This window comes from Pan paniscus, chromosome 9 (assembly GCF_029289425.2).
Source record: "Pan paniscus chromosome 9, NHGRI_mPanPan1-v2.0_pri, whole genome shotgun sequence".
Lineage (NCBI taxonomy): Eukaryota > Metazoa > Chordata > Mammalia > Primates > Hominidae > Pan > Pan paniscus.
The window spans coordinates 103,856,786-103,877,055 of NC_073258.2; the positions used below are offsets into that span (position 1 = coordinate 103,856,786).

The 20,270-nt window shown below is 34.6% G+C and overlaps 1 protein-coding gene across 3 annotated transcripts in view; it reads right to left on the minus strand.

The window, feature by feature from the left end:
- Positions 1-4,143: 4,143 nt before the first annotated feature.
- The window catches only part of DCUN1D5 (defective in cullin neddylation 1 domain containing 5), a 30,137-nt gene continuing 14,010 nt past the window's right edge, over positions 4,144-20,270 (minus strand). For all 3 annotated transcript variants that reach the window (XM_003828372.5, XM_008953767.6, XM_034933599.3), the window contains exons 5-8: positions 8,523-8,631; positions 8,333-8,437; positions 6,340-6,442; positions 4,144-4,484 (exon numbers count right to left, since the gene is read on the minus strand). In XM_003828372.5, coding sequence (XP_003828420.1) covers positions 4,429-4,484; positions 6,340-6,442; positions 8,333-8,437; positions 8,523-8,631 — 373 coding nt within the window. In that variant the 3' untranslated portion in view covers positions 4,144-4,428. The remainder of the gene's footprint in view (positions 4,485-6,339; positions 6,443-8,332; positions 8,438-8,522; positions 8,632-20,270) is intronic.

Below are 20,270 nucleotides of genomic sequence, written 5' to 3' on the forward strand. Positions count from 1 at the left end.
CAGAAAGCCAAAAACACCCCAGAAGGATAAAACTTCTAAAAAATGATATAATTTGGGGGAAAGCTAAGACATTTTTAATAAAACGTTTGCTATTAACTCCCATTTATGGACCATAGAGCCAAATAAATGCAACAAAGCTCCAATAAAATTGGCATTATAAGACAAGATTCAATACTTAGGTTAAAATCTAACCTTACTATAGTGTTACTAGATGTATTTTAAGGAATATTTAACACATGGTAAATCAGAAACCATGTAAAAATGAGCCATATTATAAGAGGTTCTAATACATGACACAGCATACACAGCAAAATGTTTCATCGATCCTAAAAAGAAAATGGTCACACCAATAACAACTGGTCAGGAAAAGGAGCAAAGGAAACACTATCTGTACTAATAGAATGTAAAAGATTGTAAGGTGGACACAGCAAATGTATGATCGATCAGTTTTAAGACTGTTTTTAAAAACATAAATTGTGCTTTAAAAGATCTAAAGATTTGTTCCAGTGAAGTACAAGTTCACTAGAAAAATCTCTACAATTAAATTAATGACAACTTATCCAAGGTTTGGGGCAGAAATTCATCTTTCCACAGTCTGTAAGTTTATCATAAAAATTAGACTGCTTTTTGGGCTTCCACCATACTAATCATAGGTCTATTAACAAAAAAGAACAAATCTTAAACAATAGGTTTACCTGGTTCTTACCAAATATTCCTGAAGTAATAAAACTATATCATTAAAAAAAGATATAATCCAGAATATTTAATAATTCAGACTAGCCTTTCCTATTGAGGAAGTTAATGAAATTGTTATTCCTCTTTCTCCTGAAAAGAAAATGATCCTTTCTTTGAAATGTTTCCTTGTGATGATTTCTAATGTCACTCAAAAAGTGGTATTTCCTCAAGAGGGAAGGATTCCTCCTTAGAGGTAAGAATTCTTCTTTAGGAGTAAGACTTTTGGGTTTTTTTGGGGGGGGTTTTAATTTTATTTTTTATTTTTGGCCTTTTGCTTTAACAAAGAAAGGCATTTAGTTTTCCTTTTTTGTTTTCATTAAAATGCCCTCAATTTATTTGATGCCTTAGACATTTAAAACATTAAGCTGTAAGAGCCTTGAAGGCCAGAACAAAGTTTTATCAGAGATGAATTATCACAATAGTTTTAAGTACACTTCTTCAAAAGAGGGCAGAAGAACACCACCTGGCATTCTTACCAATTACACCTCAAACTGAACATATATTTCAATAAATCCTTTCATAATTTCACATTAGCAAGTAGGCAGACAGGACATGTTTTGTTGAAGAAATACTTCAAAGTGAAATGTTTCATTTTATACGTATATATCATGTATTCTGAATCTGTGCTATTCCACATACCTTGTATGCCTTGAAAACTCTGGAGTTATCTCAGAATTTACTCCCACCCCGAACCCGAGTGATGGCATTCAATATTAAGATATAATTTTTGGTTTGCTAGATGAAAAGGCATTTGTATTTAAGAGAAATACTCCTCAATCTAACATTCCCAAAGAAGGCTTCAAATTGCAGTTCAAGAAACACTAATCTAGAGTGCTTCTGAGTAAAAACCAATAAAATCTATACATTATACATAAAAATGCTACTACTGTCAAAAATGTATTATATCAATAATTTTATCAGCAGCATTTAAGAAATAAGAAATCATTAGACAATAGAAGACAAACATGGTAATGCAGTCAGGCCAGCACACAATACACTGTTTTCATCACACACTGTCACCTGAATCCCTGGCAATTTCCTAGAGGTATTAACATCATACCTTATTAAGAATTATTGGCCCCGAGGAGTGGGGGGGTGGGGGGGGGTTGCAATCTGTCCAAATCAACATCTGGCTCTACTTTCTCCCAGTAGTATTACATTTGTATAATATTCTTATAGAAACAACTCAACTCCATGTTATAAAGCACCATACAGTATTTCATCCTGTACAAAGGAAGTAGTTCTGAAAATTTTACAACAGGGTTCGTGGGAAGGCACTTAAAGCTAACTAGTCAAAAAAGGAACCACAACAGTTAGACTTTTTTATACTGCAGGGTCCTTAATATTGTATTGTTTATATCACTTAACATTTTTGATCATAAATTTCCCAGTAAATTAAATGCTATTCAAAATTAACAAAGGAAAGACAGGAAGGGACACAGCCCACACCCTGACTGATGAATTAGGCAGAGTAAATTTGCCTTCAAAGTAGGCAAATGTTATAACTTTAAGAAGGTAAGAGAAATAGATGGAGCAATAGAGTAAAGCAAGCGTGGCCTCAGTGGTACTGGACTCCAAAGTATGGCTAGGGTAGGATAGGACAGTTGACTTAAAGGGAAAAAATAAAGTAAATTTCATTTTCAGACTCAAAAAGTCTTAAAGGTATCTTTGGATAAGTATGCAAAGTAAATACTGTTGACCCTTGAACAGCATGAGTTTGAACTGTGTGGGTCTGCTTATACGCGGATTTTTTTAAACCAAACATGGATTGAAAATACAGTATTCCCGGGATGCGACACCTACATACACGGGGAGGGCTGACTTTTTATACAGGCAGGTTCCACAGGGATGACTGTAGGACTTAAGTATGCACAGATTTGGGTATACACAAGGGTCCTGGTATCAATCTCCTGCGTATACCAAGGATGCCTGTGCTTTCATATATATACTTTTTAAAAAACATGTCATCTATAAGCTTTAAGTGTTCCCTATTTTACTCAAATACTGAAGATGAAAAAGATATTACCATTAGTTCAGGTTACAAATGGACAATTTATAAGCTTTTGCTTATATGTTTTGGAATTTAACAAAAGTGGATATGTTCTTCAGTTCAGATGTGCCTTGAAGAGTCAACTAAATTATAAATTTAAAGGTCTACAAATCTAAATGCTTTCCTTATAATAAATTTGATATTAAAACATCATTCATAATATGAAATCCTAATACCACTGGTATGCTCAGTTCATAACTCAGTGATTCTAATACTTAAGAGGAGCATTCTGTATTATCCTTTTCTATAAGACATTTAGGAAAACTGTCTCCCACTATTATGGGTGTTTTAGAAAACTGTACAAAGTAATCTTATTAAGAAGGCAAGTAAAACAGTGGCAATCATTTTTTTCCCAGCTGATTAACTAAAAAGCAAACAATAAAACACTTTAAAATGTCATTCTCTTAGGTAATCAATATGGAGAAATCATTCTTTAAACAAGTTCACCACTGAAAAATCAACCTTTACCTTAAATCCTAATAGAAACACTCCCTTATTATGGAAAAATAACCTCTTTACTTCTCTCTACTCAAACAATGACACTAGAAATGTTTCTGAAGTTGTGACTGGGCTATGAATATGAACAAAGTTTTCATATCACTGGGATACTGGATGGTTTGAAAAGGAATGTACAAACAGGCCTGCTGCTAGTACAAAAGTGCCTTTTACATGAATTAGGAAAGCTTTCCCTTTCCTCAAGACACTTGATTACCAACAGGCAGAAAATTGTGATAATTAGCAATCTGCAATACTACCAACGTAAATGGCTCTATTGAGTTGTGCACAATTATACCCAGAGTTCTCTCATGATTCCTTATTCTATTGTCTTCTTTTCCTATGTGTATCTTAATTAAATCCATATCACAGCTAACGTTCTCTTAAGGCAAAAAAAAAAAAAAGTGCTTTAAACAAAATTCCCTATATAATGACAGTTAAAAATATAAATATGCTATTATCAACAATAATAATGATGATACAACTTAATAATACAACTTTTTTAGAAAACAAAACAACTGGACATAATCTTTCCAATTCTAAGCTCTCTGAGATAAGACATCTGCATAAGACCTTGGCAGCTTTTATAGAAACCCAGAGCTAAAAGTAGGAGCATTTTTCCAATACCTAGAAATGTTTATTAGCTGCATCAGCAAATCATTATCCCAGAAGTCAAGGCCAACAGTCTTCCAAATTGTGCAGAGATGACTATAATGAGCCATACCATCAGCAGACTATGTTGCCAAATATTAAGACTGTTTAAAATCTTGAAAATTCTGTAAATTCACGGTGAATTGGAACCTCAAAAATCAAAAAATTCAAATTTACAAAAATAAATACCACTCTGACACTCAAGGGACATCTTCACTTTAAGGCCTTTGTCACAAATCTGAATCTTTATTGTTCTGAAATAAATGTTATAAACATAACTCAAAACAAAAACTTCAATATTCAGTCTAAGAAGAGGTGTGGCTCAATGCCCATCACATGTAACAAGAAAAACCTCCTTTAAAAAAAGGAAAAAAAAGTACTATGAGAAGTCTTTCATATGAATGAAAATGCACCCGTTGGATTGTTTTCCCCCTCATCACATTAGCTTGCATACACGTGGGAATTGAAAGGTTTGCATTTTCTTCACATAGTTCTTGCTATGATGTCTGACGGACTTTTTGCCACTCAACAAATTCATCAAGAAGAACAGGCCCTAGAAAAAAAGAAACCATTTTTGTCAGAATTCAGTGAACTCATCTCTCCAATTATAAAACAAACTCCCCACGAGCTCTGCAATGACAGAGGAATGACCCTTCCTTTCTTTGGGTGTTCTGCTTCTAGACACCTTATTCCATTTAATGGTGCTTTCTTATTAGCCTTTTCTTTTTTGCCCTTAAAGACACAAGGAACAATGGTATCTATAGCAACTTCCTTCTCAAGGTGTTTCATGAACCCTCCAGTAACTGAGTCAATACAAATCTCTCCCTTTTTCTAAGTGTCCATAGCATTCTGGCATTTAATTATGAAACAATCTGAAAAGTGTTGAAGGTAATATTTCTATGTTGCCTCCCCAAGAAGTGTACAAGCTTGTTGAGAGGGATCAGCCATAATAGAGACTTACTTTATTCCAATAACAGGATGTAGTACAAAGCTGAACACAAAGCAAGTGCCTAATGAATATCTAATTAATGAGCTAAGTACTATTCTAAAACATATATTTTTATAATGTAGGGGAGGTCCAAACTCATTTGCTGACAGAGCCAAGTAGGCAGTTTAAATGAGCTCAGTGTTTATTTTGTTTAAATGTAGGAAAAAAATCACTGCCACAAAGAAATATGCTTGCTTTATTCTTCTTAAAACACATAATCCTCTGGTGGTCTTTTTCCATTGCTTTTGACAGACATGTTTCTCTACCGTAAGAAAAGCAGCAGAGCACATATGATAATAAATGGCAACTGAAAAACAGCCTAGGTGTTGGCATACCATGAACTGTCAAACTGAAAAGCAAGTCCAACACAGTTAACACTTGACTCCAGCCTCTGACTCCTATAAAGGAGTACTATAAAGGTACAGTTTTGTCAGACTTTTTAAATTTTTCCAACAAATCTAAAAGTTGTATTTTAATACAAAATCTCCTAGTTTTAAATGCTGATACAAAATACATAAATATACACATCTACGGGCCATATACAGCCTTTGGGCTGCCAGGTTACTGCTGCTAGGTATTATTTCTTTAAAATAATACTAAATTTTATACCATCTTGTAGAGAGAGGACAAAATATATGTGGGAAGAAATAAAGTTATCCCTTCTTCTGTTATTTTTTCAGTGTCACAGAAAAAAGTGTATAATTTCAGTTTAAGTTTATAGGAATGTACCCTTCCTTGTAACCCTTCTGAACACTGAAAACACATGCAACCAACCAAAATGGTGGTTGGAACTGAAAAAAATTTATAGTTCTACAGAATTAACTTGGTTTATCTAATTAATTTATCATTATTTCAAAATCCTGTTTTATGGCATTCTAGCCTTTCCATGGAGGAGTATGGACAGATATTTTAACTTGAAGAATTGAAAAATTATAACTATTTCACTATCAGTTTGCTCAAAATCAATTTATAGTTTTCAGAGAGAAGTTATACTGACATTATTTGCCATATTGTTAATGGGTAGCATAATATTACAATAATGTTAAAGCTTTTTCTATTGTGGCTGATTGTTTTGCTGTTATATTTTTAAAATCATGACTGTACTTTTCTTCCATAGGCAAATGCCAGGAAAGACAGAAACAAAGCTGAATTTTAGCTTCTGGATGCAAAAATTATAATTTAAATTTAGCTAAAATGTTTGGTTGCCGAGGAACTGAAAACATTTCATTTACCAGCATAGATTTTATATAATACTGCTGAATCTAAGCTCTCTCTCTACTTCTCCCACAATCCCTCACACAGTTAAATAAGTTACTATTACAAAGTTTAAAACCTCTATGCTAATACTACACAAATGCATACTCTCATTTAATATTTTTGGAAATTTTGTTTTCAAAGGAACATGTTATGTTATACTTACAAGCACCATCTTCATCATAGTTACTAAGATCAGCATGGACTGTTCTGCTGAATTCTAATACATTGTACCATTGATCTTTGTTCATAACACGATACTTTGATTGCTGCAAAAATGATTTAAATATTTGTATTTAAATATTTAAACAAACATCATTTACTCAATTTAGTAAACTAAGTTTTAACTGTTTTTGTGATTTGGTTTTTTCTAAAACATTTACTATTTTTTTAATTATTTGTGTTTCTAAGAGATTCCTCATGGGCATTTACATATTAACATAATCTATTTTTTACTTTTATTTTCATTTTTGAGGAATAATAAGAGCACTGAGTACTAACAGTAAGGATAAAACTAACTTTTACATATGTATATACTTGTGTTACCACCAATGAGATCAAGATATATAACATTTCCTACATCCAGTATGTTCTATTGTGCTGCTTCCTAGTAAATCATTTCTTTGCTCAAGATTTACTGTTTAGCCACATTTTGAGTTTGGCATCTTTGGAAACAAGTGAAAGAGTATAGGCTTCGATTTAAATCCCATCCTTGCCACTTAATTGAGTGATTTTGGGAAAGTTACTTAAGAATAGAAACCACCTCCTCATTTGTTAAATGGGGATAGAATTTAATTCAAAATGGTATTATAAAGATTTTTAAAAATATATGCCAAACAACCTGCACATAACAAGTGTCTGAAAATATTTAGTTCTTCTCAGCTCCCCATAGAGCTGAATATTTTTACATTCGGTTAAATTTATTTTTGCCCAAAACTACTAATAGGAAGAAAATAGATACCATCCATCAAAAATAATTTATAGGACTTACAGATTGAATCATGCGTAAAACTCATTCATGTAAGACTTTTTCATATCATTGTCTCTTTTTTTTTTTTCTGAGACAGAGTCTCGTTCTGTCACCCAGGCTGGAGTGTAGTGGTGCAATCTCAGCTTACTGCAACCTCCACCTCCCTGGTTCAAGTAATTCTCGTGCCTCAGCCTCCCGAGTAGCTGGGACTACAGGCGCCAACCACCACACCCAGCTAATTTTTTTTTTGTATTTTTAGTAGAGACGGGGATTCACCATGTTGGCCAGGCTGGTCTCGAACTCCTGGCCTCAAGTGATCTGCCTGCCTTGGCCTCCCAAAGTGCTGGGATTACAGGCGTGTGCCACCACGCCCAGCTGATATCACTGTCTTGTATCACAACTTTTACTACTCTGGGAAAAGGGAAGCAGCTATAAGCAATGTGCTTTATGAGAAATTATTTCCAAAGGAAAAAGCATCTGTATTCAAGATATGGTGAGAACTATACCAATAACCCTAGAATTACAAAGGCACAAAAACATTAAAAAAAAAAAAAACTAGACAAAGCAATGGAAAAAAAGAATAGCATCTTCTTAGAATCACTGCCTATAGTAGTTGCTATGATAAACCTTCTAAAAGAACACGTCATCATTTCAGCTTACATTTTTTTAGTAACCAGCATATTTAAGTATACTATTATAGCCATTCTCATATTTGTGGACATAAAATATTAATAGCTTTATTCTGTTTCTTTAGATTGAGCCTAAGTAGAAAAGGAAAGTTTTATTACTAAATTGGTTCTCTTATGTACATTTCAGCTTAAGACCCTGTGTAACAAAAGAAGAAAATCAGATTTAGAAGCTTAAAGATTTGTGTACTAGCATTAACTCTCTCTTACGAAAACCCCGAGAAACTAATTCTGCAAGACAAATGTCTGTGATACAATGTATTTCTTGGAGGTTTCTTTTATTTGGGGGGCTGGGGGGTAGGATTGAAAGTATCTTAGGTACAAAATATATTAATAAACATGAACTTCTATCTAAAAATAACAACTGATATGTACATATTTTAGAATTTTTTCTCTAAAGTTTTTTTAAAGCATACTATTAAAAATCTACTTGTTCCTCAAAAGTATAACTTTCAGATTAAGTTTTAAAATAATATTTTCAAAATTCGAAAAAACATACGTACCTCCAGGTACTGGTAAAATACTGAAAACAGTGGCCATGTCCTCCCAAGCAGAAGAGCTAACATAGATTTAGCAGTATCAATATCAAGGCTTCTCTGATCTTTATCCTAAAATATAAGTGAAAAAGTTTTCCTAAGTGTGGTCTCAAGATGAAAAGCTATTAAAACAACAAAACAAGAAAATTGCACCTACCCTTGCAAAATCAAAGGCATATCTGTAGATATTCTTAAATGACGAAATATCATTCAACTGTGAGCGCAAAAAGTCAAATTTGTTTTGTAACTTTTCTGTGCAGTCACACCTTAAATAAAAGAAATATCAAACAAATTACATAATCAAGAAAATCAAATAAAAGTATCACTGGGGGTTAGACGTAATGCATTAAGAAAAAAGTGAGCGCATTTATGAAGTTAATTTAGTTTTAAAATTCTGAGTCACAAATTTAGAGTAATAAATTTCTTGCCTTGCATCTACCAATGCAATAAAAAAAGAAAAAAGGGGAAAAAAGAAAACCTGGGAATCAAAGAAAGTTCACTCCAATTACTTTGCTTAAAAACAAACAAACAACTCATTCAAAAATTCCAAATAAAATCGAAGTTAAAAAGAGATGTATTAAAACATGTTTTATCACATATACAGCTAAAAATGGCAGAGCAAATGAAACTAATCATGCCTTTGTCACATATTTCTTTAGAAAGTTCGTAGGTAACAGTTTGGTGAAAGACATTAGTCATGAGTAGTTTTAAAAGTTTAGGATATAACACAGTGCAAATTAATACATTATATTAAGTGGTCCAGTCATAAATCGAGATCCCTATATTTTTGTGAACAAAAAGTCAAAGTCAATCAGTAGAAGCACCTAACTTCAAATAAGTTATATATGCAAAAGCATGCAAACAACAAGTCATATGTGTTATTTTTAAAGACAAGACATTAAATATAAGCAGCTAAATATATGGAAGGCTCAAAAATCTTAACTGACTTTGTCTCAATGGGTTGATAAATTCCACTGTTTAGCAAGAAGCAAGGCAGTCAAGGCCTTTCACAATTTGGCACAAATCTCTAATTTCATCTCCTGCCACTTCCTGATAACCTTACCATGCTCTAATTATATCACTTACCATTCCCAAATGCCACTGCCATGCTTCAGCACCCATTATTTCCACTTGAAATCTCAAACATGCTGATAAAAATATTATTCATCAAGACCTAACTCACATTTTGCCACCTCTGAGAGACCATCTGACTCCCTTTAATCAAATTAATTGTGCCATCTACTGTGGTCCACAGTATTCCACTCAAAACTGAATTTTAGTTATTCAACATGCTCTCCAGCCACCTGGCATTCTCAGATTTAACTAAGACTATACTAAATCAATAACGCAAAGGCCTATAATGTGTAGTAACATAATTTCATTAATGTGTAAATATTTTGGACAATTTTCTAATATTAATTAAACCTTGCATTTCTAGAATAAGTCAAATTTGGTCATGTTATCTGTTTTATACATTGCTGGATTTTGGGGTTGTTTTGCTAGGTTCCTAAGTGAGACTAGCTTGTAAGTTTCATTCTTACTCTCCTTGCTAGTTTTTTTAACAAGATTGTAGTACATAAGACTCAGAAAATGAAAAGAGAATTGCTACTTTTCCACCCCCCCCCGTTTTTTGAAAAAGCTTATGTAACCCTGGAATTAGCATCTGTCCAAACTCAGGTGAGTATTGAGGGAAGGAAAACTTTTAACTAATAAACCAACATTTTTAATGGCCATAGGGCCATTCAGATTTTCTATTTCTTTTTGAATGTTTTGGTCCCATACTTTTCTCATAACTGATTATTTTACATATAAGTTTATTTAAATATGATTAAAATTTATAACATTTTCTAATTTGCATTAGCATTATTTATCTTCATCCCTTTTTTGTTGTTTTTCTTGACCAATCTTACCAGAATTTAATTAATTTAATATAGTATTTAAGGCTATAATTTCCCTCTTAATACAACTTTAGCTGCAACCACAAGTTTTGATAAGTATTGTTTGTAGAACTATCATTCGATCCAGCAATCCCATTATTGGATATATACCCAGAGGAATATAAATCATCCTACCATAAAGATATGCAGGTGAATGTTCATTGCAGCACTATTCACAATAGCAAAGACATGGAATCAACCTAAATGCCCATCAGTGATGGATTGGACAAAGAAAATACATATACACCATGGTATATGTACACTATGGAATACTAAGCAGCCATAAAAAAAGAACACGATCATATATTTTGCGGGAACATGGATGGTGCTAGAGGTCATTATCCTTAGCAAGCTAATGCTGGAAAACCAAATATCACATGTTCTCACTTATACGTGGGAGCTAAATGATGTGAACTTATGAACACAAAGAAGGAAACAACAGACACTGGGGTCTACTTGAAGGTGGAGGGTGGGAGAAGAGAGAGGGGCATAAAAGATAACTGTTGAGTACTAGGCTTAATACCTGGGTAATGAAATAATCTGCACAATCAACCCCTCTGACACTACTTTACCTATGTAACAAAGCTTCACATGTACCCCCAAACCTAAAAATTAAAAAAAAAAAGATCTTACAGTTCAAAAATACATGCATATTTTTGCTTTCAGTATTTACTTGTATATGACACCTTGACGAGAACTGTTTTGAAGGAGTGATAGGGATAGAAATTTTACTGGCACAGGTTTAAGAGAGAATGAAAAGAGTGGAACTGGAGAAAATAAGTATAGATGAATGCTTTCAAAGAGTTTGATTCTAAAGTGGTGCAGATAAAAGAGGCACTAACTTGAGTGGGATGCAGTCAATGAACTTTTCACACTCTCTCTCTCCTAGGTACAACTAAAATCCCTGAACATTATATAGAAAATAAACACAAGACCCTGAAAGGTGGAAACCTGAGGAACTACATGGTGGTGAGTTCTCTGGGTTTCTTTTTGCCTAATATATTCCAAACTTGGAGCTGAAGAGGCTAGTAACCAGAAACACCAATGGGGGCAGACAAAAAGCCCCAATAAAACCCTGCCTTTTCTCTAACCAAAAGACAAAGAAAGGAGGAGACTCACAAAACAGAAAACTCTTAGAAAACAAACACTCTACTCCAGTTAAAAACCACTGAAAAAACTATGGCCCAACTCCCACCAATGCCAGCAAAGACTGAATGGGGACCTAAAATGTCCACCCTTACCAGGATATAATAAAGCCTCTCTCTCAACTCCTACAATGCTGGTGGAAATCGAAACCACACAGGTAACATGAACTTCTTTCTGCTCTTGCCAGGTAGTAACAAGCAGCCAATCCTCTTCTGCCCTAGGTTGACATAGAGGAGGCCTAGTGAAGAGTCAGGGCTTTCACCATCACCCAGTGGTAACAAGGCACTCCTATCCCTTTCAGACAAGGAAGCATCAGTAAAAGCGTAGTGGGAACCCAGAACTCTCATCCCTGCCCAGCAGTCACAAGGGATATCCTTCCTTAGATGTTAATGGATGCAGAGTAGAAAATTCAATTTCTACCTGTACCTGGCAGTAATAAGGTGGCAGCCCTGATTTCTCTTGCCAGAATAGCATTAGAGTAAGCTAGCTAAAACTGAAGCTTTAAATACGATCCAGAGATCCAGAGTTTCATAATATACTACCCAAAATATCCAGGTTTCAATTTAAAAAATCACTTGTCAAACCAAGATCTCAAATGGAATGCAAAAGCACAATCAATACTTGCAACCACCAAAATGACAGAGATGTTCAGAATTATCTGACACATTTTAAATTAGCTATCACACAAATGCTTCAACAAGTAATTAAAAACGTAATAGAAAAATGAAAAAATATAAAGTCTCAGCAAAAAAAAAAGTCCAAGGACAAAGAAATATAAGATATAAAAAAAGAACCAAATGGAAATTTTTGAACTGTAAAATACAAGGTAGCCTTAAGCCCCAATATATCCATAATTACATGACAGTGAGTAGTCTAAATACACCAATAAGACAGAGTGGATTAAAAAAAGCATGACCCAAACATATGCTGTCTAGAAGAAACTTTAACTTCAAATAGTATACGCAGGTTGAAAGTGAAACAATGGAAAATAATATCTCACAGAAATATTAAAAGAAAGCAGGAAGTGGCTTTCTACATTAGATGATATTAAAATAGACTTAGAGCAACTTCAGAGCAAAGAAAATGATCAGAACAGAGTGGATAATCATATTATAATAAAAGGGTCAATCCATCAGAAAGACATAGCAATCCTAAACAATTCTAAGCAATCCTATACACATTAAACAATAGAGCTGCAAAATGTGTGAAGTAAAAACTAAATGTGTGAAGTAGCACTGAAAAGAGAAATAAATTCATAATTATAGTTGGATATTTCACCACCCCTTTTCCAGCAATTGATAGAAACACTAGATAGAATTCAACAAACACAGAGAATTTAACATCATCAACCAACAGGATCTAGCTGAACTTAGTAGACTACTCCATTCAAAGACAACAGAATACACATTCTTTTCAAGGGCCCACAAAACATAAAACAAGACAGACCAATCCGGAGACATAAACCCCTTAACAGAGTAAAAATAACTGAAATAAAAAAGAATGTGTTCTCTGACAACAATGGACTCAAACTAGAAATCAATAACAGAAAGTTAATGGCAAAATCTCCAAACACTTGGAAACTAAACAGCAAACACCTAAATAATCTATGGGAGAGTTGAGTCTCAAGGGAAAACAGAAAATACATTAAACTAAATGAAAATACAACACATCAAAATGTTAACATACAAATAAGGCAGTACTGAGAAGGAAATTTATAGTGCTAAATACACACATTAGAAAAAAAGAAAAAGCCTTAATCAACAATCTAAGCTTGTACCTCTAGAACCCAGAAAAAGAAAGGCAAAATAAACAAACCAAACAGGACAAAGTAAATAAGAGCAGAAACTGCTGAAATTGAAAACAGAAAAATCAATGCAACAAAGCACATTGAAAAGATCAATAAAATTGACAATTCTCTAACAAGACTGACAAAAAAAAGAGAGAAGACAAAAATTACCCATATCAGGAATGAAATGGGGTATTATTACAGACCCACAGCTATCAAAAGCATAGTAAGGGATACACAATGAACATATACAATATATGATAGTAAGGGATCACAATGAACAACTCTCTACACACACAAATTTTTCTACACATATAAAGATTTTTATACAGGTATAATCTATATCTATATAATTTTATATACTCTATATCTATATGATCTATAATCTATATATAGATATTTTATATCTATTGATTTATATAGATATAATCTATATCTATGTAAATATTTTATATAGAGATTTTATACAGATTTTTACATAGATATAAAAATTCTACATATATAACGATTTTTCTACATCAAAACTTGGATGAAATGGACCAATAAGTTCCTTGAAAAACACAAACTACCACAACACATACAATATACAGTAGTCTGAGTAGACCTGTTATTATTAACGAAATTGAACTCAAAATTTTTAAACTTTCAAAAAAGAAACTCCAGGAACAGATGGTTTCACTACAGAATTATACCAAACCTTTAAAGACTTATTCCACATAATCTCTCTCAAAACATAAAAGATTAAGAAAATTTAAAATATTTAAAAAAAGAAAAATTTGTTTAATAAAGCCAGTATTACCTTGATACCAAAACCAGGCAAATACAAAAAAAAAGCCACATAATTTTATCATTTAATACAGAAAAAGCACTTTAAAAATTTAACATCCATTCATGATAAAACTCAGAAAAAAAAAAAATAGAGGGGAGTGTCCTCAACTTCGTAGAGCATAAATAAGTAACTTACAGGTAACATAACAGTGAAAGCCAACGTTTTCTCTCTAAGATGGGGAACAAGGAAAAGATGCCTACTCTTTCCACTCTTATCGACATAGTGGTAGAAGTTCTAGCTCATGTAATAAGTCAAAAAAAAGAAATAGGAGAGGATGTGGAGAAATAGGAATGCTTTTACACTGTTGGTGGGACTGTAAACTAGTTCAACCATTGTGGAAGACAGTGTGGTGATTCCTCAAGGATCTAGAACTAGAAATACCATTTGACCCAGCCATCCCATTACTGGGCATATACCCAAAGGATTATAAATCATGCTGCTATAAAGACATATGCACACGTATGTTTACTGTGGCACTATTCACAATAGTAAAGACTTGGAACCATCCCAAATGTCCATCAATGATAGACTGGATTAAGAAAATGTGGCACATACACACCATGGAATACTATCCAGCCATAAAAAAGGATGAGTTCATGTCCTTTGTAGGGACAGGGATGAAGCTAGAAACCATCATTCTGAGCAAACTATCACAGGACAGAAAACCAAACACTGCATGTTCTCACTCATAGGTGGGAACTGAACAATGAGAACACTTGGACACAGGGTGGGGAACATCACACACCGGGGCCTGTCGGGGGGTGGGGGGAGGGATAGCATTAGGATATATACCTAACGTAAACGACGAGCTAACGGGTGCAGCACACCAACATGGCACATGTATACATATGTAACAAACCTGCACGTTGTGCACATGTACCCTAGAACTTGAAGTATAATAATAAATAAAAGATATATAGATCAGAAAAGAGAAATAAACTGTCCCTATTTCTAGATGACATGACTATGTAGAAAATCCAAGGTCTATACAGAAAACATCTTAGAACGAACAGGTGAGTTCAGCAAGGTCACAGGATACAAGATAAACATAAAAATCAATTGTATTTCTATATATTAGTAATGAACATGTGGACACTAAAATGTAAAATACCATTTACAACAGGTTGAAGTAAAAATAAAATACTTAGGTGTAATTCTAAAAAAAGATGTACAGGACGTATATGCTGAAAACTACACAAAACTGATGAAAAAAATCAAATACCTAAAAAAATGAAGAGACATTACTATCTTCCAGTATTCAAAGCAAGACTGACAAAAAAAGAGAGAAAACAAAAATTACCAATATCAGGAATATTAAGAGTATTCAAAGAATCAAAACAGTAAAAATGTCAATTGTCCCCAAATTTATATGCTGTTTAACCAAAATCTCAGCAAGATATTTTTGTAAAGAAAAGATTATTCTAAAATGTATATGGAAAAGCAAATACACTAGAATACCTAAAACAATTTTGAAACAGGATGCATAAGTCTACCTGATTTCAAGACTTACTATTTAGCTACAGTAATCCAGGCTGTGTGGTACTGGCAGAAGGTTAAGACACATCAGCGGAACAGAGAACCCAGAAATAAATGTACACAAATATGTCCAACATTTACATAGCTTTTACAGAAATTAATTCAAAATGCACTGACTTACATGTAAAATTTAATAATGGAAGGCTTCTAGAAAAATACATGAGAAAATTATCATGATATAAGGATAGGCAAATAATTCTTAGACTTGACATCAAAAGTACAATCAAAAGTACATCAAAACTGAGGCGGGGGCTCATGTCTGTAATCCCAACATTTTTGGAGGCTCAGGCGGGCAGATCACTTGAGGTCAGGATTTCAAGACCAGCCTGGCCAACATGGTGAAACCCTGTCACTACTAAAAAATAGAAAAATTAGCCAGGTATGGTGGCACATGCATGTGTGGCTACTCGGGGGGCTGATGTGGGAGGATCGCTTGAACCCAGGAGGTGAAGGTTGAAGTGAGCCAAGATCGCAGCACAGGTTGCAGTGCAACCTGTGAGTGAGACAACTCACTGGAGTGCAACAGAGTGAGATTCTCAAAAAAAAGTACACTCCATAAAAGGAAAAACTAATAAACTGGACATCATCAAAAACTTTTGCTCTGCAAAAGACCTTGTTACAGGAATGAAAGAAGTTATAGAATGTAAGAAAATGTTTGCAAAACACACATTCAACAAGACTAGTATCAGCAAACTCTGAAAATTCAACAGTAAAAAAATTTATCTTCCATGTTCCTTAGCATCTCTTTCACATTCCCCTTCTGCCTCTCTGCACTAATCTCCTTAGATATCGTAGATCACTGATCCTTACAGGTCAACTACATTATCTTCTTTCTATCTCATCTGCTGAGTGTTTGTTTGTTTGTTTGTTTTAAGATTGAGTCTCGCTCTGTCCCCAGGCTGGAGTGCAGTGGTGCAATCTCAGGTCACAACCTCCACCTCCCCGGTTCAAGCGATTCTCCTGCCTTAGCCTCCCTAGTAGCTGGGACTATGGGCGTGCATCACCACATCCAGCTAATTTTTGTATTTTTAGTAGAGACAGGGTTTCACCATGTTGGCCAGGATGGTCTCAATCTCTTGACCTCGTGATTGGCCCATCTCAGCCTCCCAAAGTGCTGGGATTACAGGCGTGAGCCACCACGCCCAGGAGTTTTTAATCTGCTGTTTTTCACTTTCAGAAATTTAATTATTCGGAGTCTGATATCTGAGACCATTCTCTTTTCTGTAACCACAGAGTTGTCTTATGCGGAAATTGTGATAATTCATAAATTAATCTTAAAGGGTCTGATTCTCAAGTTCATTTTTTAAGATTGATTTCTCAATGTTTAGTGATTTCTGATTATAAACTAGTGATCATGGAACCTTTTTCTGCAAAAATTGAGGTTTGTGTAAAATTTCTCTATGGAAGAACTGTTTCCATTACAAACAGGGGAGTCTTATTCTAAAACACATTTTTGGCTTGGGTCAGATAGTGAATTCCAGCCCCAAATCTGCAAGACAGAAGATGGAGGACTAGGAATTCTCTCAGGTAGAAGCCTTTACCTCTAATTGTATGTAAAACCAGGCCCAGGTTATCAAATTTCCATTTATTGCATAAGTTTGTCATCAATGTTTTTAATCTGATTCCCATCCTATTAAGGTCTTGCTTGAAATGTGTCCTCTGTTCTCAACATGCATGACATGTCAACAACCAGACCCTAGGTGACTAGGAATAGGTAGGTTTCTTCAGGGTAAATGTCAGCTCCATAGATCTCTATGTAATCACCATCACTCATCATTTCTGGCCTCTGATTATTTTCCTTATAGGCAAGTCCAAGTGTACTTTTAAAAAGTTTTTTTTTTTGAGATGGAGTCTCACTCTGTCGCCCAGGCTGGAGTGCAGAGGTGCAATCTCAGCTCACTGCAACCTACGCCTCCGGGGTTCAAGTGATTCTTCTGCCTCACCCTCCCGAGTAGCTGGGACTATAGGCGCATGCCACCATGCCCAGCTAATTTTTGTATTTTTAGTAGAGACGGGGTTTCACCAAGTCAGCAAGGCTAGTCTCAAACTCTTGACCTCATGATCTGCCCGCCTCAAACCCCAAAGTGCTGGGATTACAGGCGTGAGCCACCGGGCCTGGCCAAGATGTTTTTATATGTTATCCAGCATTTAAGCATTTTACATGAGAAATGGTTTCTCCACACATTTAGTAGCCATATTGCCAGAAATGGAAATCAAAATTTGGATAAGTTAACCAGAATTCCTTATATATGAATGAATGCACAATATGCTTGATGAGGAAACAAGAAAAATTTATTCTTACTTATTAGAAATTCATTACCTACTATTTCACTAAGTGGTTTCTGTTAGTGCAAAAATTATTCATTATGTGAAAAATAATGCTTTAATGAAAGTTGACTTCTACCATGGGGATATGCAAAGCAAATTTCTCAGATTACATGCCACTATAATGTTTGAAAATATGGAGATGAAGTCTTCATAATGTGAGTCACATCTTTCATACAAAATCTCACACAGAATCTTAACAGGCTTGAGACTTAAGTGTTAAGGGGGCAAAGAAGATAAAGGATGCCTCCTGACATTCAAAGTTCTTTCTTTCCTTACCATCAGATTTAAAAAATCACTGTCATAGCATAACACAGGACCTGACATATAGCACTCCAAAAATATTTGTTAAATAAAAGTGTGACTACCAAAAATAAACCACAGGGTAGGTGATATATTTATTTAATTATATAATGTTTCAAAATTCCTATCTGGGAGAAACTTAGTGGTAAATGGTAGATCAAACAAAATCACAAAGCACATAGTGACTGAGAAGTCACTAAGGAGATAAGAATCCAAGAAATTATAATATTTTCCAAATATTTTACATTTCATGGGTACACAAAGTTACTATCTTACTTATGTAATTTCAATAAGCTTAAGAAATAAAGTGAAGGGAAGAACAAATTTTCAAGTCAAACAGATTGGTTAAAATTCTAGCTTCTCTATTTCTGGTCATGTGGCTTTCAGCAAGTTACTAAACCTTTTTCAGCCTGTTTCCTCATTTTTAAAATGACGATAATAATTTAATAGGACAACTATATGGCAAGTTACTTAACCTTTTTCAGCCTCAGTTATCTGATTTTTAAAATGGTAACAATAATAATTTCATAGGACAACCATAAAGATTAAATGAGAATCCATGTGTTAAATGCTTAGCACAGTCCTTGATATGCCTCTTTTGAGGCAAATGGATTAAAAATCACCTACACTACATACCTTGGTAGAAACTACGTCATACCATTCCTAATGGTCTACTGTAAATCTTGAGCAGAGAAAGAATCCAACAGACTTTTTTGTAGTAAAAAAACGAATAGGCCAGCACGGTGGCTCACGCCTGTAATCCCAGTACTTTGGGAGGTCGAGGCGGGTGCATCACGAGGTCAGGAGATCAAGACCATCCCGGCTAACATGGTGAAACCCCGTTTCTACTAAAAATACAAAAAAAATTTGCTGGGTGTGGTGGCGGGTGCCTGTAGTCCCAGCTACTCAGGAGTCTGAAGCAGGAGAATGGCGTGAATCCGGGAGGCGGAGCTTGCAGTGAGCCGAGATCGCGCCACTGCACTCCAGCCTGGGAGACTGAGCAAGACTCCGTCTCAAATAAAAAAAAAAGAGTAAGAGCACAAACCTCCATATTTATTAACAGTATCATGAAGACTGTGAACACATCTGGCAAAACCAACATACCGAAGCAGTTACTAACAGCAATACAATTTTTATATCGAATCTAGCTCCAAAATACTAACATCAATACCTCAGAAATTGGGAAGTTTAGAAAAAAGAATATTTCCTCCGAAATAAAAAGAAATGCATACTTAACTAGCGTACTATGGAAAGCAAGAGATAGTTTTCCAAATAACAACCAAATAAAACCACACAGATTTGAGGGAACACTGGCACAATACAATACACCATTCTCCAAGGCCACTGTAGTTAGAAAGAGAAGAAATGGGTATTAATTTCAACGTTAGGACTCGGAAATTAATTTCCTGGTATTGCTAAGCAACTGATTACAAAGGGAGGCTTTTGAACTTGTGTTTCATTAAAGACCTTTAAAGTGAGAAGAAAGTTTCATGCATGTATTAGATGTAAGTGAGGCTCTCTTCCTAATCCATAAGTCCCAGTGACTGTGCTGTGACACACTGATGTGTAACACGAAGAATTGTGTCACAAAGTTCTGGATTTAGAACTTCCTCTAAATAAGCTTTCTCAACCAGAACAATACCATCTACTTCTAGGGGTATTTGAAAATGTGCAGAGGGGCATTTTGAAATTGTCATAATGACCTTAAGAGAGAACAGAGGGAAAGGATGCTAATGGCAATTAGTAGTTGGGCCCCAAATGCTAAATGAATGACAGTCACATCACACACGATGGCATTTCATTTACTCTCCTCTTCCACCCCCACCAAAAAAAAAAATCATATAAATGTTCCCTATTCCCCTCTCTCTCAGACGGTCAAGCCATGCCATTCCTTTTACACTTCAAAGTCCGGGACTCAATAGAGACTAGATTAACAAACTGCAACCTACCGGCAGGCAGCTTAATTACTATCACTGTTGTCAGATGCTCTTGTCTTGTCCTTTTCATTATCATAATCAAGTACGGTCCTCTTCAAAGGTCTAT